The following is a 26519-nucleotide window of genomic DNA, read 5'->3' as shown; positions in this document are numbered from 1 at the left end:
TGTCCGAGCTACTTCCCCATCTCGGGCCCACTTGGATTCCTTCGGACCCCCACCGCCGCCCAGACACTGTACACAGCCATCTTATGTCCCCAGCGAGCTGCTTTCTGCAGAGTACATTTTTATTCGGCAGGGCCCACCCGCGGCACCTCTGCAGAGACCTTACGATGGGCCATACAGGACTGTCCAGCGTTCAGGGTCTACGTTCATGCTGGACATCGGCGCAGGTGGGAACTGTTTACTGTGGACAGGCCGAAGCCAGCTCACCCTACACCCCACCGAACCAGTGATTGTGGCCCAGGCCAAAAAAGCGAAGCCACCCAGTTAAAAAGTGCATTGGCACCAGTTCTGGGGGGGGCGTCTGTGTGGTGGCAGGCGAACCGGCCAAAATGGCACCGTCGATGTGGGGGGAGGGGGGGTTCCCCTTCTTCTTAGCACTGGGCTCAGAAGCCCGCGCTGGGGGACCACGTGACGCCCGGGTGACGTCGGTTAGAGGGTGAGGGGCATCAGGCAGCACAATGGAGAGAAATGGGTCAGCCCTGGTGAGTTTTTTTTCCTCTCTGCCTTACAACTGAGTACCTCCAGCAACTCATTTCCTCTTGCAGATTCCCGCTTCACCATTCTCTAGTGTCCGTACTTACAAAAATGTCCTAAATATGTCAAATGGCATTTTCTCTGCACCTTTTTATTAAAAATACATCTCTATGGCTTTTGATATCATGCCTCATTTACTAACAGATCTGGTAGAATTTCTCAATTTTCATAAAAAAGATGCCACTTTCCAAATCTGCTTGCAGAATTGCCTCTCCTATGGTTGTCAGAGAGCTTAGTTTTTAATCTATAATTCACAGCAGCTTGCTGTCTGAGAGGGGAATAGAGAAACAGCTTAATAATAAGTAAATCTCCTTACTTTCTCAGAGCTGTTTAAGATTTCTACCAACTTGTAAACAAAACAATGATTAATTGTCTTTTTCATCCCAAACCCACAGGTCTGGAAGGCCGGTTAGCTTCATGGTAGTATTCAACACACCCAACCCTCGGAGTAAAATCTCTTGGGTGAACCAGTTGCACATGGCTAAAGTTGCACTAAGTAGGTAATGGTCTGGTGATATAATCATTTATAGCTCATCACTTGCCCCACCCCTATACTCCTCCCAGCTTGCTCGCAAGAGTTAACATGGCTCTGGTGATTGTAAATTTAGGTACGAGCAGTGATTAGCACTGGAATTCGCCGTATTCATATGGGCTGGTGTATTCTTAATTGAGTTGAAAAAGCAAAGTGATCCTAGACTATCAATACACTAGTTCTCTAAACAGCAGTGGAGATAGCAGGTAAAATAGCTAGAGCAGCAAAGATGTGTTTTTATTCTGGCCCATACTCTGAAACATGCACAGCACGATGTGAATGAGTTCCAGCACGGAGTCTGACCCTTGGTGCTTTACCCTTTGGCTTTTAAACAAGAAAGTCTGAAATGCAGGGGTCCAGCGCAGGACATAAAAATGCCAAAGAAACTCAGCAGGTCACACAGCATCCATATGAAGAAAAAAAAATCGATTGCCTTTTACTTTCTATGGATGCTGCGTGACCTGCTGAGTTTCTCCAGCTTTACTGGCCCTTAGCTTTTGCTAGGTGAAACATACCACCTTAAGTCATCCCTATGCCATTGGTGCTCTGTGATTAATCAGGGATTGCTTAAGCGGGGTATGTGAGTGGAAAGAAAAAGTTTGAGAACCACTGTTTTAATCGTACCTAATTGACTCGTTATGTGCGTGGTTTCAGAACTCCAGACGAAATGGGCCAATGTCAAATTTTCTCAAGCAAAATATTTCAGTTACATTTGGGTCTAGAGCAGTGGGTCTCAACCTTTTTTTTGCCCTCCAACTCACCTATCACTTTAAGTAATCACAGACCACCTATAGCATAGAGATTACTTAAAGTGGTAGGTGAGTGGAAAGAAAAAGTTTGAGAACCACTGATTTAGTTGAAAAAGACAGGCAGTGGGATTCTATGATTTGGGTGAACAATTTTTAAAATTCCCAATTATGGTTCAAATAATGAACAATTTAAAAATCTTGGAGCATAGACATTCAGATTTTTATATTAATTAAAAAATTCAAGCCACATGTTAAGGCGATTTGATGACTCCACCAGTGGATAATAACCTTTTATCCTTGGCCTGGAGCTAGTAATTACACAATGTGCTGTAAATGGAGATTTTCAAATCAGAAAAATTTGGCCTTGGATGACGACAGGATGCAAGTGCATGTTTGCTCGTTGCCAGCAGATGGTGAAGTGTTTTTCATTCCTCTTCCCTCACGTTATATTGTCAAACAATTACATGGTCCGAATTGACCTGAAACAACAAATGTCTCTTGCTAGACACTGTGAGTTTATACTTTGGCACCAAGTAATTGCAACATCTGACAAAACTCGCTTTATAAATTCGATCTGTCAGCTAGGTTTTGAGATCAATTAGCTTTCCTGTTAAGGGTTGTAGGTTGCTCTGCATTTTTGAGGCCATTTAATTACCCAGCAATTCACAACACAGAATGGATTGCAATGGTTTCTGATTTACATAGGCCGTGAAATAGTCTCTCAACCGCTCACTAAATTTGTAAGGCCATCTACACGAGGAATAGGTGGATATGGATATTTGGCATGAAAATTTATAATCAGGATTAAAAAGCTCAATCTTTTTGAAAGCTGCTGTGGTAAATCTTTGCCTGGTTTAACTCTGAAATGTTCAAACTGACAACGTACTGAGTTCAATCTCCCACCAACCAGTAAATACAATGCTTTCGGCATTGGGCCACAATGGGCATTGCACAGCTGTGGTTGCTATTGCAGCAGGGAATGTCTGGTCACGGCTGGATGGATCCCCACTGTGGTGTGCTCATGGGCTCAGCATAATGAACAGCCGTGGGGTCAATGTCTCAGAGGGAGACCAGGTGCTGTAAGATACTCATTTCAGGAGAAGGGGAAGAAATAGAGATGGTTTTTTTAACAGCACTGTTTTAAGTTAATTATGATTGAATTAGAATTAATGATTAAGTTAATTGACCTATATATTATACAATGTACATATGCACCAAAATTCTTACTTTCTGAAGTTGAACAGGTACTTGTAAAGAAAAACTATAACAGTAAAATTAAGTTAAAAGAGACAATTAAATACAGAAGGTAGAGAAGAAATATTCACAGTGATCAGACTGCAAAAACATGACTTGCAAAAGTGCAGACAGATCTTTGTGCTGTCGGAGCAATCCATAATTAGTGTACCAAGGGAGTGTTCAAGAGTCTGGGAGCTGTTGGGAGCAAACTGTTCTTGAACCTAGAGGTGCTGGTTTTCTGACTTGAGTGCCCTTTTCCTCAAGGTAACAGTGAGAAGAGGTTGTGAGCAGGGTGATGGAGGCCCTTTATGATGTTGGATGCCTTCTTGAAGCAGCGTCTCTCCATAGATACCATGTATATGTAATGCATGGGAGCCCATGAAGGACCTGGCCTTCTGCATTCCTGGACCCTTGAATTGCCAAACTAGGCTGTGCAACAAGCCAATCTCTTTTATCTGACAACATCCCAAAGCTCCTTAGACTTAGAAAGTCGAGGCCTTCTTCACAGTTGCCTCAATGTGCTGGCTCAGGGGATTAATGTTTGAAACCTAATGAGAAAAATGTTCTAAGTGTCTTGCAGTAGCTTCACTGTCTGTGCTTTTCTTTCAACTTTCTTGATAGTCTATTTATTTTTTTCTCTCTTAATCATACGCCTAGCAATGGAAAACCAGCCTGGATGGTTCTGCATTGAGGACGACGAAAAGACAAAGCCTCCCTTTTGGTGCCCTTTGCTTGCCTGTCATATGCCAATATATGGCTCAAAGTGTCAGGACCTGAAGGTAAGGCAAAAAATAGCATCATGAACTTCTGCGTTCTTCAGAACATCTACACTTTGTACATACAGGCAGTCCCCAGGTTAAAAATGAGTTCCGTTATCTAGGTCTGTCTTTAATTCCAATTTGTAAGCAAGTCAGAACAGGTACATACGGTCTTTATTTAGTGTCAATACACTGAAACATCTTAAACATAATAATTCAGAACTGTACTCAATAATAAAAATAACTACATAAAAGTTAACACAGGAGAAGATGATGGAGAGATGGCTTCAGTTATAGGTACCCCACGGCCCTCCTGCATCTCGTTCCTTCCAATCCACACCCAGCTCCTTCTCTCACACCTCGCTACCCCCCCGCCCTCGGTGGGCCCTCACCTACCCGGAGCTTTGCCCAGGCCACGTGCGGCAAAACTTGACGGTAGCGTCGTGATGTCACACGCTGTTTCTTATCTCCCCCCACCCCACACACCCCCCCCAACCAGGCTGCTCATCCCCTCACCCACCCGCTGCTTTGCCTAGACCCCATGCGGCGTAGCCTGACAGCGGCATTGCAATGGCGCACGCCGCTGCTGCGTCAGAGAATATTTACATTGACAATTTTAAACTTGCATTTTTTTCAACTTGTTTTATTCTTATTTATTTTCATTTTTAATATTTATTTTCCTCAATTTTTCTTCATGTTGCTTGAGGTTCCTTGTTGCTTGAATTCTGGATACTATGAGTCTTACAGTATTTAAATGTCAATTTTTTAAAGAATGATCATGCTTTCAAGCAGCTCATTTTGCAACATCCGATGGCTCAGCAGAGAGTGCTGCTGCCCGATAGCTTCAGGGACCCAGGTTTGATTCTGAACCTGCATGCAATCTGGGATGCTCTCTGCAATTGCCAGGGTTTCTACAGGGTGCTTCAAGTTCCTCCCATGTCCAAAAGAGATAATGGCACAGATTCGCCGCAAAAAGAATCAAAAGGGGAGGTAATGGACTAATGAATGAGAGAATGTGTTGAGGGAATTGAGAAGGAGTGGAAATGATGCAAGGTAGTATGGAGCTGATGTGCCGAATGGTCACTCCTTTTGCCAATTCATGTATAAGAAAATTCCAAATCATTAACAATTACTACGGGTAATTCATGTGGTGTCACTGTCGTAATATAGACGTCACTGCAGTCACAGTTTTACATAACTATATTAATTTTTGGGGAATTATTTTTCCACACTTCACTATTTGTATATGGCAAATTCATCTGCACAAGAAGTGGATTCTCCCATTGTTTGCAGTGAGATGTCTCAGTGCAATGTGCAAGAAATCTATTCTATCTCCTTTGTGTCTCAGTGACACAAGGCTTCCACAAACTCTGGCGTTGGGCCTGTGACCTATCTGATGCAACAATCGCAAATCAGGCCAAGTGACTTTTGCCCTCTACAGCCATCTGAGGCCATTTCCAAGTACACTTTCATCTGACATCCAGCGCTGGTCACTCCAGGCAGTGTGTATGATGGTATTTGGCCCAAGACCTAACTTGGGCAATTTATTTTGCCATTGCCATTTCTGTGAGGCACTCCTCAGAAAACATGAGGTGTAATGATTTTGATTTACAGACCCAGGAAGAAGCCTGAAAATGACCACCTTGCAATGTTACTGGTTAATTTTCTCCTCAGAAACCTTGAACCCATTTGGAATGTTCAGCAGGGGGGGGGGGGGGTCAAGAACTTCAAATTCCTGGGTGTCAATATCTCTAAGGATCTGTCCTGGAGCCGCCATGTTGATGCAATCACAAAGAAGGCCCGCCAGCGGCTACACTTTGTGAGGGGTCTAAGGACATTACTGAAGACTCTTGTAAACTTCTGCAGGTGTACCACGAAGAGCATTCTGGCTGGCTGCATCACTGCCTGGTTCGGAGGCACCAACTCTCAGGACAAGAAAAAAACTCCAGAGGGTTGTTAACTTGGCCTGTGACACCACAGGCACGAGACTTCACTCCATCGAGGACATCTACAGGAGGCAGTGTCTTAAAAAACCAGCCTCTATCTTCAAGGACCCCACCACCACCCAGGCCATGCCCTCTTCACTCAGCTATTATCAGAAAGGAGGTACAGGAGCCTAAAGACGGGCACAAGAACAGCTTCATCCCCGCTGCCATCAGATTCCTAAATAATCAAAAGATACTACCTTACTTTTTGTGCACTGTTATTTAAATTTTTTTATAATAATATCATAAGATGGTTATAATAAGAATGCCTGCTCTATGATGCTGCCACCAACACTGAATTTCATGACTTGTTTACACAGAGCATAATATGCAAGATTAGATGTGTCTATTCCTTTTACACACAGTGAGTACCTTGGCTCCCAATCGAGGCCAAAAAAAGGTTAGGTTGAAGCGTACATGCTGTGCGAGGGTGGAGAAGAATGACCAGCACATACCTTGGTAAACGAGACTGATTTATTGCTCTGACCGCCACGCTTTTATGGGCCCCGGCATTGACGTGAGAGCCCCATGTCAGTGGACCCCCAGCCCCGGGTTGGCCGGCATTCTCACCAGAGTTCCTCATCTTCCCGCCGTGCGGAGGTCACCCAGGTCCATGCAGTCGCCACGTTCTTCGTCCATTTTGCGTGCCGGTCCGTGTTTCTGTGTGCGGGCTGCTACAAGTTAACGATTTCAAATCACCACATGAGTAAATCCATTTGCTACGACGCCCTGTGCTTCTAATTCTTTCAGGCCTCCAGGCTAAAGATGTGTACATCATTGCAGAAGAATTTAACATTCTGATGCATTTAGCAATTGGAGTAACTGGTAAAAGGGTTGAAGGAAAATTATTTTCTGGGTGCTAGACGCTTGTGGGGAATAACCCCAGTATTAAATGTCACTTTTGACTGTGAGCAGAAGAGGGGTGAAGGAGAGGAGAGTGAAAAACGGATAAATAATGTCATCCTGCGCCACCCACTATTTTATGAAGAATCATTCGTCACCTTTTTGACTCCAATATTTTGGATTTGCAGGATTAAAATTCAGCAATCTTCGAATAGCAGTCTGAAATCCAATGTTATCTAAATGCTAATTACTAATTGGAAGCTGGAAGGGGGATGTAGTGAATGAAGTTAAGTGGAACATTTGGCTGATGGCTTATTAAAACATAAATTTTTATTTGTGATTTGCTTTTGGGTGGATGGCAATCTGGTAAGTTGAAATGGATGTGCGTTCCAAACTTCAGGCAGCTATTTTGCACACAGCGAGGGGCTACAAAAAAAAATGAATGAACCTTCGATTCATTTTTGCTAGCACTGTGTAAAGAGGGTTTGTCACACCAGAAGATTTTCCTGCTCTTTGAAAGGTGCTAAGGATAATTTACACTCCCTTAAAATGGTGCCGCAGATAGATGGAGACTTTCATGTTTAGTCTCCCTGGGGCGAGAGTTTCAATACAGTTAAACCCCCTGATATGCAGCACCTCTGGGGATTGGTAGATGGCGAAAAAGTGAATTTTCCAGTTGCTTGAGGTTGCATGTTGCTTGATAGGCAAACCAACGGTGAGGTGTGCCAATTTTAAACTTCTGTATTTTTTTCATTTATTAATTTTTCCGTGATTTTTTTTTGGTTGGTTGCTTGAATTCCAGATAATAGGATTTTTACTGTATGTCACCAAGGAAAATATCGACAGCAACTTGAGAAATTTGCCTGCTCAACTGACAACCATCTTGGGGCTTCCACGCAAGTGTAAAAGTCTGGAAGATGAATTAAGTTCTTGGCAATATTTTTCACCAAGTTGACTCCTCATGAACTCCAATAGTGGAGCGGAAGGTTATAACAATTCCCCATATTTGTATTGGTGAATTTGTCCAAATAACTTGTACCAGATTAAACATTGTGCAGGAACAGTGTTTTTATCCATTTGAATGGAGAGGCAAAGTACATATTACAGGTATTTGAAATGTGTTTGAAATGCTTGTTTATTTTAATTAATGCATATATTTCAGTGGTATGATTTTTTTTAAATTGTTTCTATACCATGGTTATTAATAATTTTGGAAATCTTTGATTCTGATTGTTGGTTTATCAGAAACGTACAACATTTTTAACAGCTGGTTAACTCAGAAGGCATCGCTTAGCTGACCCTGGCTATTACATGGACCAATCTTTTGCTGGTTTCCTGCTTCCTCACATCCCATTATTTACACATGAAGTGTTCTTCAATGAGCCTTCACTGCTGGTCGGGAAACTGGCATCCAGTAATTGTTCCAGCATTAGTCAACTGAAGCAGTTTTTGTTTATGTTGTATTTCAATGTAATAATGGGGAAAAAGAGAAAATTTGATTGGTCCGATATAAAGGTGATCTTGTGGCAATTACTCTTGCCATCGTTGGAACTTAAATACAAGAGCAGAACCAAGAAAAATGGCCACTTTTAAGACTCAAGAATTTATTGTCATGAGCAAGTCACAAAATTCTTTGTTTTATTGCAGCATCATAGAGCAAAAATTTATCACCTTACAAAAATAAATAAAAATAGTGCACGAAAAGTCAAAGGAAGGCAGTGTCTTTGATTCATTGATGGCAGCGGGGAAGAAGGTGTCCTTGTGCCGCTGACTCCTCGTCTTCAAGCTTCTGTAACTCCTTCCCGATGGTAGCAGAGCGAGGAGGGCGTGGTTTAGGTGCTGGGGGTCCTTGAGGAGAGAGGCTGCTTTCTTAAGATGCTGCCTCTTGTAGATGACCTCGATGGAGTGGAGTCTGGTGCCTGTGATTTCGCAGGCTGAGTTAACAACCCTCTGGAGTTTATTCTTGTCCTGAGTGTTGGCACCTCCGTACCAGAAAGCAACCAGCCAGAAGGCTCTCCATGGTACATCTGTACAAGTTTTCGAGTCTTCATTGACCTACCAAGTCTCCTCAAACACCTCAACAACCAAAATATATACAAATGCACTCATTAAATATATGCATTTTCTCCCTTTTTGCCCCCTTCCCACCCCCCCCAAAACCAATAAATATTTAACATATACAATTCAATAAAACCATAAAACAATGTCTTCACACAATGAAAAATAAACAAGAAAAATGTGTAATCTACTTTTACACACTGGATCAAGTCATTTTGTCGTCTTATCATTTTAGGGGGTGGAGATCCGAGGCAAGCCCTCTCTGTTATGTTCCATGTATGGTTCCCAAATTCGTTCAAATAATGTGACTTTATTTTTTAAATTATATACTATTTTTTCCAATGGAATACATTTATTCATTTCCATGTACCATTATATTCTCAGGGTCTCTTCCATTTTCCAAATTGACATTATACATTTTTTTTGCTACTGCTAAGGCTATCATAATGAATCTTTTTTGCACTTTATCTAATTTGAGGCCTAATTCCTTACTTCTTATGTTACTTAGAAGAAAGATCTCTGGTTTTTTAGTATGTTATTTTTTTGTGATTTTATTTAATATCTGATTTAGATCTTCCTAAAACATTTTCACTTTCGTACATGCCCAAATTGCATGAACTGTTGTTCCTGTTACTGTCTTACAGCGAAAACATCTATCTGATAACGTTGGATCCCATTCTTTTAACCTTTGAGGAGTGACATATACCCTGTGTAACCAATTATACTGTATCATAAACTTGTGTTTATTGTATTCTTCATAGTTCCAGAATGTAACTTTTCACATGTTTCATTTTTTATCTTTGTTTAAATCCTTTTCCCATTTTTATTTAGGTTTATAGTTTATTTCATCATTTTCCTTATCTTGCAGCTTAATGTACATGTTTGTTATAAATCTTTTAATTATAATTGTGTCTGTAATCACATATTCAAAGCTGCTTCCTTCTGGTAATCTCAGTCTGTTTCCCAATTTATCCTTTAAATAAGCTCTCAGTTGATGAAATGGAAATGTTGTACCATGAGTTATTCCATATTTGTACTTCAACTGTTCAAGTGCTAATAAATTATTTCCCAAAAAACAATTTTATATTCTTTTGATTCCTTTTCTCTCCCATTTTCTAAAGGAAAAGTTATCTATTGTAAAAGGGATTAGTGGATTTTGCGTCAATAGTAATTTTGTTATTTGGTAATTTGTTTCTTTTTCCTTTCTAAGTGGATCTTCTTCCATATATTAAGTAAATGATGCAATACTGGTGAGCTTTTATATTGCACCATCTTTTCATCGCACTTATAAAGTATATTTTCCGGTACCTTCTCCCCTATTTTATCTAGTTCTATCATAGTCCAGTCTGGTTTTTCCCTTATCTGGTAAAAATCTGATAAATACCTTAATTGTGCGGCTCTATACTAATTTCTAAAGTTTGGTAACTGCAAACCACCTTGGTTAGACCTCTCTGTTAATTTATCTAACGCTACCCTCGGTTTCCCCACTTTCCACAAGAATTTCCTTATTATTTTCTTTAGTTCATTAAAGAATTTCTCTGTTAAGGGAATTGTTAATGATTGAAATAAGTATTGTATCCTTGGGAACAAGTTCATTTTAATGCAGTTTACCCTCCCTATCAATGTTAGCGGTAATTCTTTCCAATGTTCTAAGTCTTCCTGCAATTTCTTTATTAGTGGATGATAATTTAGTTTGTACAAGTGGCTTAAGTTATTATCTAACCTGATCCCTAGGTATCGGATTGCTTGTGTTTGCCATTTAAATGGTGATTCTTTTTTAAATTCTGTAAAATCCGGGTTACTCATTGGCATCACTTCAATTTTATTTGCGTTGATCTTGTACCCTGATATTTCTCCATATTCCTTCAATTTCTTATGTAATTCTTTTATTGATATCTCTGGTTCTGTTAAGTATACTATGATGTCATCTAAAATTTTTGTATTCCTTCTCCTTTATTTTTATTCCTTTTATTTTATTTTCTATTCTTATCTGTTCTGCCAAAGGTTCTATTGCTAAGGCGAACAATGAGGGGGATAGTGGACATCCCTGTCTAGTTGACCTACTTAATTTAAAGTGATTCGATACATATCCATTTACTGCTACCTTCGCCATCAGTCCATTATACAATGCTTTAATCCAATTAATATATTTTTCTGGTTGATTGAACCTCTGTAATACTTTAAATAGTTCCACTCTACTCTGTCAAAGGCTCTTTCTGCGTCTAGGGCAACAGCCACTGTTGGTTTCTTAATTCCTTGAACTGCATGAATTAGATTAAAAAGTTTACAGACATTATCCGCTTTCGTCTTTTCTTAATAAATCCTACTTTATCTTGTTTTACTATTTTTGATACACAATCAGCCAATCTGTTTGCTAATAATTTTGCAAATTATAACTCTTATAATCTGAGTTAAATAGAGATATTGGTCTATATGATGCTGCTGTTAATGGATCCTTCTCGTCTTTGGTATTACTGTAATTATTACTGTCTTGCATGAATCTGGCAAGTTTTGTGTTTCTTCTACCTGGTAATTACTTCCAGGAGAGGAGGAATTAATAACTCTTTAAATATTTTATAAAATTCTATTGGAAATCTATCCTCTCCTGGTGATTTATTGTTCAGCAGCTTTTTTATTATATCCTGTACTTCCTCTTTTTAAATGGTTTTATTAGTTTGTTTTGTTCCTCTTCTTTCAATTTTGTCAGTTCAATTTTAGCTAAAAACTCTTCTATTTTATCATCTTTCCCCTCGTTCTCAGTTTGGTATAATTGTTCATAAAATTCCTTAAAGTTTTCATTAATCTCTATTAGGTTATATGTAATTTGTTTGTCCTTTTTCCTTGATGCCAATACAGTTCTTTTAGCTTGTTCTGTTTTAAGTTGCCAGACTAATATTTTATGTTTTTTTTTTCTCCCAGTTCATAAGACTCTTGCTTTATTTTCATTGTTATTCTCCACCTTGTACGTTTGTAATGTTTCGTATTTTATTTTTATGGCCGCCAATTCTCTCTTTTTCGTTATATCATCCCTTTTTAAGAGTTCCTTTTTTGTACTTAATATGTCCCTTTCCAACTGCTCTTTTCCCGATTGTAGTTCTTTTTCATCTTAGTTACATAACTTATTATCTGTCCTCTAATGAAGTCTTTAATTGTGTCCCATAATATAAATTTGTCTTTCACTGATTCTGTGTTTATTTCAAAATATGTTTTAATTTGGCATTCAATAAACTAAATTCCTGCCATTCAATTAGTATGGAGTTTAACCTCCATCTATATGTTCTTGGTGGGTAGTTCTCCAGTTCTATTGCTAATAATAGGGTGAATGATCAGATAGTAGTCTAGCTTTATACTCAGTTTTCCTAACTTTCCTTTGAATATGGCCGACAACAAAAACATATTGATCCTTGAGCATATTTTATGCCTACTCGAATAATGTGAATCTTCCTTCTCTTATGGGTGTTGCCTCCTCCAGATATCCATAAGTTTCATTTCATGCATTGATTTAACCATAAATTTGGCTACTTTATTCTTTTTGGTTGTCTTTTGTCCAGTTTTATCCAACATTGGATCCAAATTAAGGTTAAAATCCCCTCCTATCAACATATTTCCTTGTGTGTCTTCAATCTTCAAAAAAATATCCTGCATAAACTTTTGATTGTCCTCATTAGGTGCATATATATTGAGCAAATTCCGTATATCTGACACTTTATCATTACATACCTCCCTGTTGGATCTATTATTTCCTCCTCTATTTTGATTAGGACATTTTTGTTAACTAATATGGCTACACCTCTAGCTTTTGAATTATATGATGCTGTTGCTACATGTCCTACCCAATTTCTCTTTAATTTGTTGTGTTCCACTTCAGTTAGATGTGTTTCCTGAACAAATGCTATATCTATTTTTTCTTTCTTCAGCAAATTTAGTCGCCTCTTCCTTTTAATTTGGTTATGTATTCCATTAATGTTTATGGTCATATAGTTCAATTTGGCCATCTATATCTTGCTTACACCTCTTTTCCGCTTCCTCACCACCCCATCCCTCTTTTTCCCATTTTCATCTCTTAGTTTTCCCTTTTTAAACTCAATGTACGACAACACATTTTAAGCATAAAATACTCCAACAATTCCCACACCCAATAATACTTTAACCCCAAATGCTAACCCCCCCCCCCCTCTCTGAGTTTCCCCTTATCCCTGCTGGGCAACCACAACTCCCCTTTCCATTTGGATTGCGATCTTGCTCGCAAGAGTCAACTGATTTTGCAGTGACGGTTTTTCCCTCTTCCCCCCCCCCAGCCCCCCCAGAAAACACTTTTTTTACACATATAACAAAGCTCCCTCCTTTTTCCCCCTTACTCCCTTCCTTCCCTTCTCTTTTCCCTCTTTAGTTCTTTACATATACATTGATTTTACATCTTTATATATAGTTTATCACTGTTCTTCATTCTTATTACATCTCTTCATCTCTTCTTCTGTCCTGCAAAAGCTCTGCCAATTCTTGTGCTTTCTCTGGATCCAAGAACAGTCTGTTTTGCTCCTCATGGATAAATATTTTAAGCCCAGCTGGATGTCTTAACATTAATTTATAGCCTTTTTTCCATAAAATCATTTTCGCTGTATTAAACTCCTTCCTCTTCTTTAAGAGTTCAAAACTTATGTCTGAGTAAAAAAATATTTTTTGACACTTGTTTTCCAATGGCTTATTATCTTCTCTAACTTTATTCCTTGCCCACTCCAGTATATTTTCTCTTGTCGTATATCTCAAAAGTTTTACTAAGATGGATCTTGGTTTTTGATGTGTCTGCGGTTTCGGAGCTAATGCTCTGTGTGCCCTTTCTATTTCCATTTCTTCCTGCATTTCTGTCATTCACAGGACCTTCGGGATCCATCCTTTTATAAATTCCTTCATGTCTGTGCCACCTTCACCTTCCTTCAGGCCCACTATTTTTATGTTGTTTCACCTACTATAATTTTCCAACATATCAATTTTCTGAGATAACAACTCTTGTGACTCTTTAACTTTTTTGTCACTTTCTTCCAATTTTTGTCTAAAGTCATTTACTTCCATTTCTACAGCCGTTTCTTGCTCTTCCACATTCTCTCCTCTTTTCCCTATTTCTGATTGATCAGTTCTAAACTTTGCATTTTATCTTCTGCTCTTTTCATTTTTCTTTTAATTGCACTAAATTCAAGTGATAACCATTGTTTTAATGATCTAATTTGTTCTTCAAAAAAGGCTTTATCTATATTCTGTCCATCAGTTTTACCTTCTATCTCTCTGTGAAGATCTTGGTCTTCTTCTTCCTCTTCTTCTGTGTCTGTATCTGTGTTTGTGTCTTCTCCTCCTCTTTGTTTCTGTGTCTCTTCTGTTTTTCCTGATGAGCTGCTTATATCTATTTGTCAGGTCTCCTCTTGCTGGGCCTCTTGCTGTTGGTCCTCCCCTCCTGGGCTGCTCGTCAGTCGGGCCTCCTGCTGTTGGTCCTCTTGACAGTCATCCCTCCGTCTTTCTCCTTTGTCTGTCTCCTCACTCCCTCCCCTTCCGCCGTCCTCATCCTCCAGCTGAGCGCCCTGGTGTCGGGCGTCCCTCAGCTGGCAGCACTGTGGCTGCCCGCTTTTCTGGTGTCTTCTTTTTCCTTTGATTGCGCACTGCGCACTTTTGTTTGGCTCAGAGAGCCATTTTTGAAGTCCACTGTCGGGAGGTCGTGACTCCGCAGGGCGGGCATCAACCTCGGGGATCGGGCGCTCCTTGCCACCACAGCTTCCTCTTCCTACGTGCAGGTGAGGCCTTCTTCTTTCCTCTCAGGTGACTTTTCTTTTTTTTGGTTGTTTTTACTTTCTCCTTCTTGGGTGCCATCTTCTCTGTAACTTTATCTTCTATTTCTTATATTTTATTTTTGTTGTGCTTTGTCTTTTCCTAACTTTTTTTTCTGGAGAGGGCTGGTTTTACTCGACCAGTCACTTCTCCATCACGTAAGGAAGGTATCCCTTCAATCACCTTATTGAGAATTTCTGTTAAAGCTACACACTCTCGGAATTACAAAGGAAATTTGGTATTAGTGGAAATTCTATATTTGTGTATTATCAGTTAAGATCATTTGTAAAACAGATATGTGGCCGACATGTGATTTTATTGCCTGAAACCAGTTTTGAGAAATATGTACTTTCCATACCTCTTCTTTTCTTTGGCTTGGCTTCGTGGACGAAGATTTATGGAGGGGGTAAATGTCCACGTCAGATTTGTATTGTATTTTACAAGAAAATGAAAGTAAGACAGATTGGGATAAAGATAAGTTGAAATGGGAAAAAGATTTAGGTTCTATAATAGCTGAAGAAGCCTGGATGGAAATTTGTCAGAATAGTATTTGGAAATTGATTACTGCTAGATTAGCGATGATTAATTATAATTTTATACATCAATTATATTTAACACCAGAGAAATTAAAAAAATTTGGTCTTAGTAAGTCAGATTGTTGTTTTCGCTGTGATCAGACGGCCAATACCTTTTTATGTACAGTTTGGTTTTGTGATCGATTGCAACAGTTTTGGAAAGGTATTCAATCTATATTTAATAGTTTATATAATATCTATGTTGTATTAGATCCTGATATATTTTTATTAGGGAATATGCAATCATTAATTGACTTAGGCTTAAATGATTATCGGATTTATTTTATCTATTTAGCCTTAGCGGTGGCCAAGAAATGTATAGCGCTTACTTGGAAAGACAGAAATATACTAACCTTAAATAGGTGGTATTTAGAGATGAAGTTTTGTTTAATTATGGAAAAGATATCTTTTTCAATTCAAGATAAGATGTCTTTTTATAAGTTGAAGTGGATTCCATTTGTTAAGTACATGCAATTAAGTTTGACTTAAATATGTTTTATGTGTGATATTTTAGATTTAATAACTTTTTTTATTAGTATTTTTATTTGTTATTTTTTTTGTCTGTGAGTGCTTTTTTATATATAATATTAACTTTATTAATTCTTCACTCTTTGTTTTGGGGGGAAGGGTGGGTTTTTAAAAAATATATATATAGATTTTTTTAGTGGCCGTATATATGGGAGGGGGTTAGACTGATTTAAGTTAGGTCATTAATGCTATGTTATAATAATTACTTTATTTTTATTTTTCTTTAAATGTAATTTTTTTGTTTTATTCATGTGATAAAATCTTTAAATAAAGTTTAAAAAAAAAAGCTACACACTCTCCATTAGAATCGAATGAAATCATTTTCTAAAGACCAAAGTTAATCTAATTTGTCTTTAACACTGGACAATGAAGATTTGCTTCTTGAACATTTCTGCGTATATTTTATGGATTTTGGGTTACTGACCATGGTGCTGTCTGAAAGGAAGTTGCGCATTCTCCTGGGTCTGCATGCATTTCCTTTGGGTTCTCTGGTTTCCTCCCACCATTGAAAATGTACGGGAATTGTAAGTTAATTGGTGTATTTGGCGGGCATGGGTTCATGAGCCAGAAGGGCCTGTTACCATGCTGTATGTCTAAATGAAAATATTCTGCAAATTAGTTTGTTTCTGAGACTTACCAAAAAAAAGTTTATTTGTGATATAATTATACTTAAGAAGGCAAAAACAAGCAGGTGCAAATGGCTGCTCTCTCTCTCCTTAAAAAACTGATGGGTGATTTGTTTGTAGCTTGGATGGATATAATTCTTCAGAAGGCAATTTCACCAAGAGTGACAACAAGGGAAGAACCCATTTCATTTTGCCATCTACATGTTCTCATTGCTAATATTACTGGTTTAGGATTGCAGGAATACGTTATTCACTTGCTTTCACCTCCTGAGCGACTGATTTAAGATGAGGAATGTGTGGCTAAGCTCATTTTTCTTATTAAAAGAAGAACGACTGCATGGCCCATGAACTGCAGCTCGTTCAGGTTGACATGGTTTATTTTTCCATGTCGCTCAGCTCCACACTGGGCAATGTAGCTTCCAAACCAAGTCTCGTTTCTCCCGTAGCTAACGGTTGTGAGCAGGCCCAGGACTGCATTGTACTTGCACCGACCGATCTGTCGTGCAAGAGGACTGGCAGATTTATGATATTTTTTAAATTACAAGGACCATACAGAAGTAAACTGTAGCTGTCTGGGCTTTGTGTAGTGACTGATGGAAATGGATAATTACAGCTTTTAATTATCTCTTGGAGCATAAATAAAAGTAATTTGCATGAGTGACTTTTACCTATGTCCCTCGTGCATGGAAAATTCAAACCATCTGTTAACTATTACATTGCAGTTATTTTCTAACTACTTTAATCACATATAAGGGAAGCTGATGTAAAAGCACAATGCTGGAGAAACTTAGCAGGTCAAATAGTGTACTTTATGTAGCAAAGATACATAGCCAACATTTTGGGCTTGAGCCCTTCATCAAGGTATGAGCAAAATGTAGGCAGGGGGGAGGACACAATGGTTGGGGGTGAGGGACAAGGGAAGGAGCACAGTCCCAAAGGCAAGAGGTAATAGGTGGATAAGGGAGGGAAGGCACACCAACAAATGGCGAGGGTCTGTGAGTGGAGAAGGGAAGGGAGTGTGGAGAGTTGGAGGAAAGAAGACAGAGGAAAAACAGAGCAGAAACCAGATAATATCATCTGGTTGGAGTGTGCCCAGACCAATTTATGGGTGGTCATGGACGGACACGTCAGCGGAGGAGTGGGGTGGCAGAATAAAACTCAGCGATGAGATCTCCCAATCTGAGTCCAGTCTCTCTGATGTAGAGAAGGCCACAACAGGAGTACCAGATGCAGTAGATTGTTTCTCAACCTCTTCATTGCCATGAGGTACAGGGAAATTTTTAGTCTTCTTGTTTCAGTCAACTTGAATACCTATACTCAACTCATTCTGATTATAACATCTCTGAACTTGTGAAATTTAGGCCATAGAACCAATTAGTCAATTGCAATCTAAATAATGAAATTGTACATAAACAAAGTACTGTGGATACTGAAAATATGAAATAGAAACCGGAAATGCTCAGGGCAACATCTATTTCGAGAGAGGTGGATTGTTTGGTGTCGCATATATGAACTACGGTGGTATATTTCATTTTTCCTGCTATCCAGGCGACCTATATGCAAGTATTGCAAGTAGACAGGTGCTTGCTGATATCTTGCACATAGCTTGGAAGGCTGAAGCCTGAAACGTTTGGTTATACATCTATACCTTTGCTATATAAAGTAAACTGCTGGACCTGATGAGTTTCTCCAGCATTGAGTTTCTGTTAAGGATGTATCATACTGGTATTAGTGAACCTTGGAGGATCGAACTAATCTAAACAAAACCCTGCCCACTGCAAGCCTGTCCTGCTCTGAAGAATGTGATTAAGCTAGAGAGCGTGCAGAAAAGATTGATAAAGATGGTGTAGGGAGTGGTGATATAAGGAAAGATGTATTTTCTTGTGTTACGTGTAATTAAAAAAAAAATCACAGACCTCTTGAATTAGCACATGGGCATTTCATTTATATTCCAAAATTCAGCTCCTTTCATGTCCTCAAAGCCAGATTTTGAAAGCAATATTCATCAATAGACAGTAGGTGCTGGGGTCGGCCAATTGGCCCGTCGAACCAGCACCACCATTTTTCAGATCATGGCTGATCATTCTCTGTCAGTACCCATTCCCAGCCTTATCCCCATAACCCTTAACTCCCCTGCCCACAAGAGCCTTATCTAACTCCCTTTAGAATATATCTAGCGAATCTGCCCCTCCCACCCTCTGTGGCAAGGCTTTCCACATAACCACACTTCTCTGGGTGAAAACTTTCTCCACATCTCCGTCCTAAAGGGCCTTCCCTGTATTCTTAAACTATGCCCTCTAGTCCTAGTCTCTCCAACATTGGGAACATGTAATCCAATTTCACCCCATCTAGCCCCTTGATAATCTTATACACCTCAATCATGCCTCCCCTCATCCTTCTAAACTCCATTGCATATAAGCCCATCCTTTCTAACCTTTAATCAATGCATCACACAAGTAGCATATACAATTGTGGACTAATTTCTGCTCCTTCATGCTTGCAGTGGTAAGTAGGAATTGATTAATCAATTGGTGAAACCTTGATTAAGTTCACAACCAAAGAAACTGGGTACGAAGCCAAGCATTTTGAAAAGGAGATAATTAGGTGGTACCAAGTTCTGCACTCTCCTGACTAAGCCAGAGGCTGCTAAAATTTTGATGCATCAGGAATTAAATGCTGTGTGATCATGGTTTTTGAGTTGCCTGAAATAAAAGGCCTTTGGGGCAAGGGTGAAGTACATGAGAATGGGGTGCAGCTTTGGTTTTCCTGAACTTGTCTTATTTACTCCCTCAACATAATTACACGTTAGGAAATGACGCTGTCACTGAGGGAAGGAGATCTTCATTTGGAAAAGGAGACCGCCTTGATTCTCAGGAGATTTATTGGAACATATTTCATTGGGGTTTGTGAAGGGATGTGTGAGTAATAACTAATTGTTTTCTCTCCACCCAGCCTGAAGCAGCTCTTCATGCTCCAGTGCAATCTTCATTACTTGGGATTTCCAATGCCAGTACCTGCCTGGCACAAGGATACCTTTGGGTAAGTTATTTTAAAGGATACAGTAAGCAATCTTTCTGCTGTGTAACAACTTGTTAATTTCATGGCACTAAGTCTATAAAATGGTCACTTTCCAGGCCATTTAGTGCTAACTTGTGTTCCTCTCTGTTCTCCACAGATTGGCAGCGGACGAGAACAGGGTCAAGGACAGGTAGACCTTTTCTCACTAAACCGATCCACTCCCAGGCATGTCAAGTCATTTCAGGTCACCTCGCGTGTCTTGTGCATGGAGTATATCCCGCAGAAATTCAGGGGTGAAGAAGATGTCGATTGTCCATGGGAGAAATCTGCAGGCAACCCAGTTATTGTTCTGGGGCTTCAAGATGGAAGGTAAGCTTCCACCTTGTGTTGTTTGTTGTATGGAGAGAGATTAGGCAGTCTTGGCTTCTCTTGTGCCACTAAACTTGTTGAAATGTTAAAAATTCCAATGCAGTTTGACAGTACAGATGTGTTGTTGAGGTTTCCTGTGACTGGCACGTCTGAAGTGAGTGGGCACCGATTCAAAATGAGGGACGAGAAAAAGACATTCCTTCACCCAGAGAGTAGTGGGTCTGAGGGCTGGAAAGGCTGTGTCTCTGAACGGATTCAAGAAAATCTGATAGAATTTTGATATTAAAAGAACTGAGGGAATGTGTAGTTGACACAAAAGTGCTGCTCATCGATACATTAATCTGCTTAAATGGCAAATTATATGTTTAGAGCTGAATGGAACAAAGATATTAAGAGCCCCCACCAATCATCCTCTTAGTACCTACCCATGTGACTGCAGGAGATGCTCCACTTGCTATGGCCATACGAGCCACCCTCGGGCCCCAGTGCCGGGCTCCGACTCTCCTTGACCCCACTGCCTCTGCCTCTCTCCAGCTCCTTGCTGCCTTCCTGGTCCTCGGTCTTGATGGCCTTGGTGAAGAACGGAGGGGTGGAGGGGGAATGAGAAGAGGATATTTCCGGGTGGCAGGAGAGAGCCCTAACCCCAGCACCAATCCTTGTGGGAGTCCTTGTGGTAGTGGCTTCCAGGTCACAGGCTGATGGCGTCATTACAACATCGTCATCCCACCCTTAGCCAGCTGCTTGCAGTGCCAGTACATTTATGATGTGTGGCGGAGCGCTCCACTCCACCACTGACACAAGGTTGAAAAGGGATATAAGTCAGAGCCTTCGAGCCGCTCACGGAGCATTCATGACGATAAGGTCTCACTCTATAAATACCTGCTATTTCTGATGCTGTGATTACATTGTCCTCAACATCAATGAGTTGTCCTCAACAACTCTATGAACTGCTCATATGTGCCACCCAAACGGATTGGTTAGCTTCACCTGACCATGGCATTTTGAACATTGAAGTTGTGGTACCCTTCGCAAATTGGCAGTCTCCCTTGCTACTGTCAGAATCAGAATTTATTGTCATGAACAAGTCACAGAATTCATTACTTTTGTGGCAGGATCACAGTGCAAACATTCATATAACCCCTCTTACAACAATAAATAAAAATAGTGCACGAAAAGTCAAAGGAAGGAATCTGATGGAAGGGGGGAAGAATCTGTCCTTGTGCAGCTGAGGCCTCATCTTCAGGCTCCTGTACCTTTTTCCCAATGGTAGCAGAGTGAAGAGGGCGTGGCCTGGGTGGTGGGGATCCTTGAGAATCGAGGGTGCTTTCTTACGCCGCCGCCTCTTGTAGATGTTCTAGCTCGAGTGAATTCTGTTGCCTGTGATATCGCAGGCCGAGTTAACGACCCTATGGAGTTTATTCTCATCCTGAACGTTGGCACCTCCATACCAGACAGTGAAGCAACCAGCCGGAATGCTCTCCACTGTACACCTGTAGAGGTTTTGGAGAGTCTTCGGTGACATACCGAATCCTCTCAGGCACCTCACAAATATAGCTGTTGGCGAGCCTTCTTCGTGATTGCGTCGACATGGAGGCTCCAGGACAGATCTTTGGAGATGTTGACACTCAGGAATTGGAAGTTCTTGGCCCTCTCCACTACTGACCGTTCGATGTGGACTGGATTGTGTTCTCCTGACTTCCTCAATCATCTCCTTGGTTTTGCTGACGTTGGGTGCAAGGTTATTGCCGTTACACCATTCAACACGCTGATGCACCTCCCTCCTGGACGCTTCCTCATTTGCTGTTTGTTAATCTGCTGACAATTGTGATGTCATCGGCAAATTTGTAGGTAGCATTGGAATCGTGCCTGGCCACACAGTCATGGGTGTATAGTGAATAGAGCAGAGGTCTAAGCATGCATCCTTAAGGTGTGTCTGTGTTGATAGTCAGTGAGGAAGAGATGTTGTTTACAATTCATACTGACTGTGGTCTTCCAAAGAGGAAGACGAGAATCCAATTGAAGAGGCACAGGTTTGGAACTTCTTGACCTGCGCTCAGGGAATAATGGTGTTGAAGGCTGAGCTGTAGTCTATGAAGAGCAGCTGTATGTATGAGTTGCAGTTTTCGAGGTGATCCAGAGCTGGATGGAGAGAGCCAACGATGTTGTGTCCGCTGCTCTTTTGTTGCTGAAATCTTCCAGTAGGATTTGAATCCACAACTGTCTCAAGTGGATGTGAGTCCTTACACTGAGGCAAACCCACAGGATTGCTTCCCTGTGCCTCTGAAGGGATTCTTCCGGTCTGCGCCCTCAGTCTTTAAGTTGTAGCAATATTAACTACCTTGAGTTCTGCAGACTCAGCTCTCACTTGCTAAGACGGGCAAGGTGCTTTGAACTTAAAAATGCATCATGATTCCAGTCGTATCAGTGACCTGTGGAATTTCCAAAGGAATATTGTACTTTCTGATGGTCAAGTGGATGGATGCACAAGGCTGCGCATGATTAACTTCATCGGTATTTGCTGGTCCTGAATAGTTCAGCTTACTTAATAAATGGGATGCATACTACAGCACTCAGGGTTTCTAACTGGGAGTGGGTGGGGTGGGGGGGGGGGTGCCAGTGCTGCATTAGAAAATAAAAATAGATATTTGTGGCCACTATTATAATAACAACATGACAAACATTTGTATTCCAGCTTTAAAATTGCCTGATTTTGTGTGAAATTTCTTGGCATTTTTAACAAAGATTTGTTTGATCCCTCCTTTGAACTCCACAATGAGCAATTGCTGCAGAGACCTTAATTTTGCATGGCAGAGTTTCAAAGCTTCAGCATTTTGGGACTTCCCTCATCTATTTAGTTTTATCCTGGCTTTGCTTTGCAACCGTTAAGTGCACTCACCATGAACTAATCCTGTTACTTGTGTTTATTCTACTGGTAATCCATGCCACTTATCTTGAACACTGTTTGTGTAGGAACCTTTTCTTTAAAAAAAATACATTGCCATTAAATTATTATTCTCATTCTGATAGAAATGGGGAAAGATAACAATCTGATGTTGTGAAACTTTACAAAGCTGAAGAAGATGGATTAATTTGGGGAGAATTTGATCTCCGTCACACTGTAATTTGTAATTGATGAGTGAGTTCATTTCACTACTTTTACCCCTGATTAACACAAAATGAAAGGATAAAAATCAGGGTGGCGCAGTTAGAGCAATGCAATTACAGCGCCAGCGACCTGGGCTCAAATCTGTAAGGCGTTTGTACCTTCTCCCTGTGACTGTGTGGGTTTCCTCCAGGTGCTCTGGTCTCCTTTCAAAAGTGTACAGGGTTTAATAGGTACATTAGTGGATTTGGGCAACATCGGTTTGTGAGCTGGAAGGGCCTGTAACCATGCTGTACAGTATCTTTAAATTTAAATTAAAAAAACCTTTAAATTCATGGATCGAATGTCAATTATTTTTTCTGTTGAATTGCAAACTTGACATCATCAGATGCTGATCCATGCACAGAGGGAAGCCTTGTCTTTCTGGATGCCTATTCCCATGAACAAGCAAATGAGCTTCCTTGTTGTCATGGTTCTGGTGTGGAAAGTCACAAAAGATTTTCTTCCCCCCCACCCCCCAACACTTCTCTGGCATTGAAGCATCAGCCAGAGAATCCAACAAAAGGCAGCTTAAGTAACAAGGGATGCCTTGTTGAATGGCCTCCCTTCTGATGTTTACTGCCTCAGGCTGTACTCATGATTTCCTCGACAAGTTCTAATTGTGGGCGGAGATTCCAAAGAGCTGTTGAAACTCCTTAACTCCATTTATGTCCCTGAGTTCTTTCTTTGGCTTGGCTTCGCGGACGAAGATTTATGGAGGGGGTAAAAAGTCCACGTCAGCTGCAGGCTCGTTTGTGGCTGACAAGTCCGATGCGGGACAGGCAGACACGGTTGCAGCGGTTGCAGGGGAAAATTGGTTGGTTGGGGTTGGGTGTTGGGTTTTTCCTCCTTTGCCTTTTGTCAGTGAGGTGGGCTCTGCGGTCTTCTTCAAAGGAGGTTGCTGCCTGCCAAACTGTGAGGCGCCAAGATGCACGGTTTGAGGCGTTATCAGCCCACTGGTGGTGGTCAATGTGGCAGGCACCAAGAGATTTCTTTAGGCAGTCCTTGTACCTTTTCTTTGGTGCACCTCTGTCACGGTGGCCAGTGGAGAGCTCGCCATATGTCCGTGAACTACTCTTTGCAGACGATGCCGCTTTAGTTGCCCATTCGGAGCCAGCTCTTCAGCGCTTGACGTCCTGCTTTGCGGAAACTGCCAAAATGTTTGGCCTGGAAGTCAGCCTGAAGAAAACTGAGGTCCTCCATCAGCCAGCTCCCCACCATGACTACCAGCCCCCCCACATCTCCATCGGGCACACAAAACTCAAAACGGTCAACCAGTTTACCTATCTCGGCTGCACCATTTCATCAGATGCAAGGATCGACAATGAGATAGACAACAGACTCGCCAAGGCAAATAGCGCCTTTGGAAGACTACACAAAAGAGTCTGGAAAAACAACCAACTGAAAAACCTCACAAAGATAAGCGTATACAGAGCCGTTGTCATACCCACACTCCTGTTCGGCTCCGAATCATGGGTCCTCTACCAGCACCACCTACGGCTCCTAGAACGCTTCCACCAGCGTTGTCTCCGCTCCAACCTCAACATCCATTGGACCGCTTTCATCCCTAACGTCGAAGTACTCGAGATGGCAGAGGTCGACAGCATCGAGTCCACGCTGCTGAAGATCCAGCTGCGCTGGATGGGTCACGTCTCCAGAATGGAGGACCATCGCCTTCCCAAGATCGTGTTATATGGCGAGCTCTCCACTATATGTCCCTGAGTTACACAGGCCCTAACGTGCATTTGAATAATGGATAATAAATCAGATCCTGTGTGTGGGTGGGGTGGAAAACATACTTCTTTGCCCTTGTTGCTGAGTGAGAAAGGATCAATTCCTGCTACAGTGCCATACTCCAATAGCGGGGAGGGAACAAAATATTTGAAATATTTTCTTGTGTATATAGTTTCATAAAATTGGAGCAGTACTTTAAACAATTTCCCAAATTCTTTTCATACCCTGAAGATTTTGGAAACTTGCAAATGAAATCTGAGTGCCCGTTGCAACCATTATTACATTTGTCTTTCACTGTCACAGTATGGTTAGCGTTAGCGATTAGTGCAACGCTGATACTGTGCCAGCGACCTGGGTTTGAATCATGTGCTGTCTGTAAGGAGTTTGTATGCTCTCCCCGTGTCTGCGTGGATATCCCCTGGGGTTTCTCCCACCTTTTTTTTAAATAAACACCATAGAGGGGTTATAGGTCAATTGGGTGTAATGGGGCTGTATGGACTTGTGGGCTGGAAGGGCCTGTTACTGTGCTGTAGGTCTACAGTTACATTTTGTTTAAATGTAAAAGCCCAGTAGAATGTGAAGTTCTGGGGTGCAATGAAGATGAAAGGCAATCTTTCAGTTGGAGCCATATTGCGGCCTTTTCTCAAACTCGAGTGCTTGGGCCTCCCTGCCAGGATCTGGAGATCTTCCTCAGTTGCAAGTACCAATCCACGATTTCTCAGTTCCAGCTGAGAAGTATCCCTGACGACTTGACCTCCACAGCTGTCCATAGCAATGAATTCCACAAATTCGCCAACCCTCTGAATAAAGAAATACTTCCTCATCTCTGTTCTAAAGGGACATTTTTATATTCTGAGGCCCGACTCCACCAGAGGAAACATCTTCTCCACATCCTCTCCATCAAGGCCTTCCTTCCCCCACCCTCATTTATCTAGGATTCTCCTTGTAAACCTCCTCTGGACCCTCTCCAATGGAGCCCAAAACTGTTTACAATATTCCAAGTATGGTAAGACCAGTGCCTGATAAAGCCTCAACATTACATCCCTGCTTCTGTATTTCTATCCTTCTCGAAATGAATGCTAGCGGTCCATGTTCAAGTTTATTGTCATCATTCAGTTGAATAGAACAACTGGCCAAAACAGTGTTCTTCAGTACTCGGTGTAAAGATATGAAACATACTGTATATAGACATAGCACACATATTTACAAGCAATTCATACGCAGTTCATATATAAAAATAAATAAATACTGTTAAATAAACAGTAGAGCCTCAGAGGGTTTGTCTGAGCAATTCATCAGTCATTAATTCAGCAGTCTAACTGCCTGAGGGAAGCTGTTTCTCAGCCTGGTCCTGGCTTTGATACTTCTGTATTGCTTTCCTGTTGAGAGTAGCTGGAAGGTGCAGTGTGCAGGTTGGTAGGGGTCCTTAACAATTTTGTGAGCCCTCTTCAGACAGCAATTCAGGTTGATCATGTCGATGGCAGGGAGGGAGACCCTAACAATCCTCTCTGCTGCCCTAATGGTCCTGCGGATTGATCTCCAATCCAAGGCTCTGCAGCAGTGGTTTCCAAACTTTCTTTCCGCTCATATTCCACCTTAAGTAATCCCTATACCATAGATGCTCTATGATTAGTAAGGGATTAACGTGGTATGTGAGTGGAAAGAAAAAGTTTGAAAACCACTGTTGTAATCGTACCTCATTGACTCGTTATAGCCCCAGCTCCAGCCTCAGCCTCAGCCCCAGCCCCAGCCCCAGCCCCAGTTATGTGCATGGTTTCATAACTCCAAAGGAAATGGGCCAATGGCAATTTTTCTCATCCAAAATATTTCAATAACAATAGAATCTAAAGCAGTGGTTCTCAGCCTCCCTCCCCCCACCCCCCGCCCACTTGCACAGATAAATAAAATAATAATGACAATAGCATTAGTAGTGCCCGAAAAGTAAGGCAGTGTCTTTGGTT

The 26519-nt window shown here is 41.0% G+C and overlaps 1 protein-coding gene across 5 annotated transcripts in view; it reads left to right on the top strand.

Annotated features, from left to right (window-relative positions):
- LOC138754560 (rho guanine nucleotide exchange factor 10-like protein) overlaps window positions 1-26519 on the top strand; it is a 215546-nt gene that overhangs the window by 143521 nt on the left and 45506 nt on the right. For all 5 annotated transcript variants that reach the window (XM_069918990.1, XM_069918992.1, XM_069918993.1 and 2 more), the window contains 4 exons: window positions 987-1087; window positions 3766-3887; window positions 19248-19334; window positions 19471-19682. In XM_069918990.1, the coding sequence (XP_069775091.1) occupies window positions 987-1087; window positions 3766-3887; window positions 19248-19334; window positions 19471-19682 (522 nt within the window). The remainder of the gene's footprint in view (window positions 1-986; window positions 1088-3765; window positions 3888-19247; window positions 19335-19470; window positions 19683-26519) is intronic.

The sequence above is a fragment of the Narcine bancroftii genome, chromosome 2 (assembly GCF_036971445.1).
Source record: "Narcine bancroftii isolate sNarBan1 chromosome 2, sNarBan1.hap1, whole genome shotgun sequence".
Taxonomy (NCBI): Eukaryota; Metazoa; Chordata; class Chondrichthyes; order Torpediniformes; family Narcinidae; genus Narcine; species Narcine bancroftii.
The sequence above is the reverse complement of the archived record's forward strand: the minus strand, read 5'-3'. Positions and strand labels throughout refer to the sequence as shown.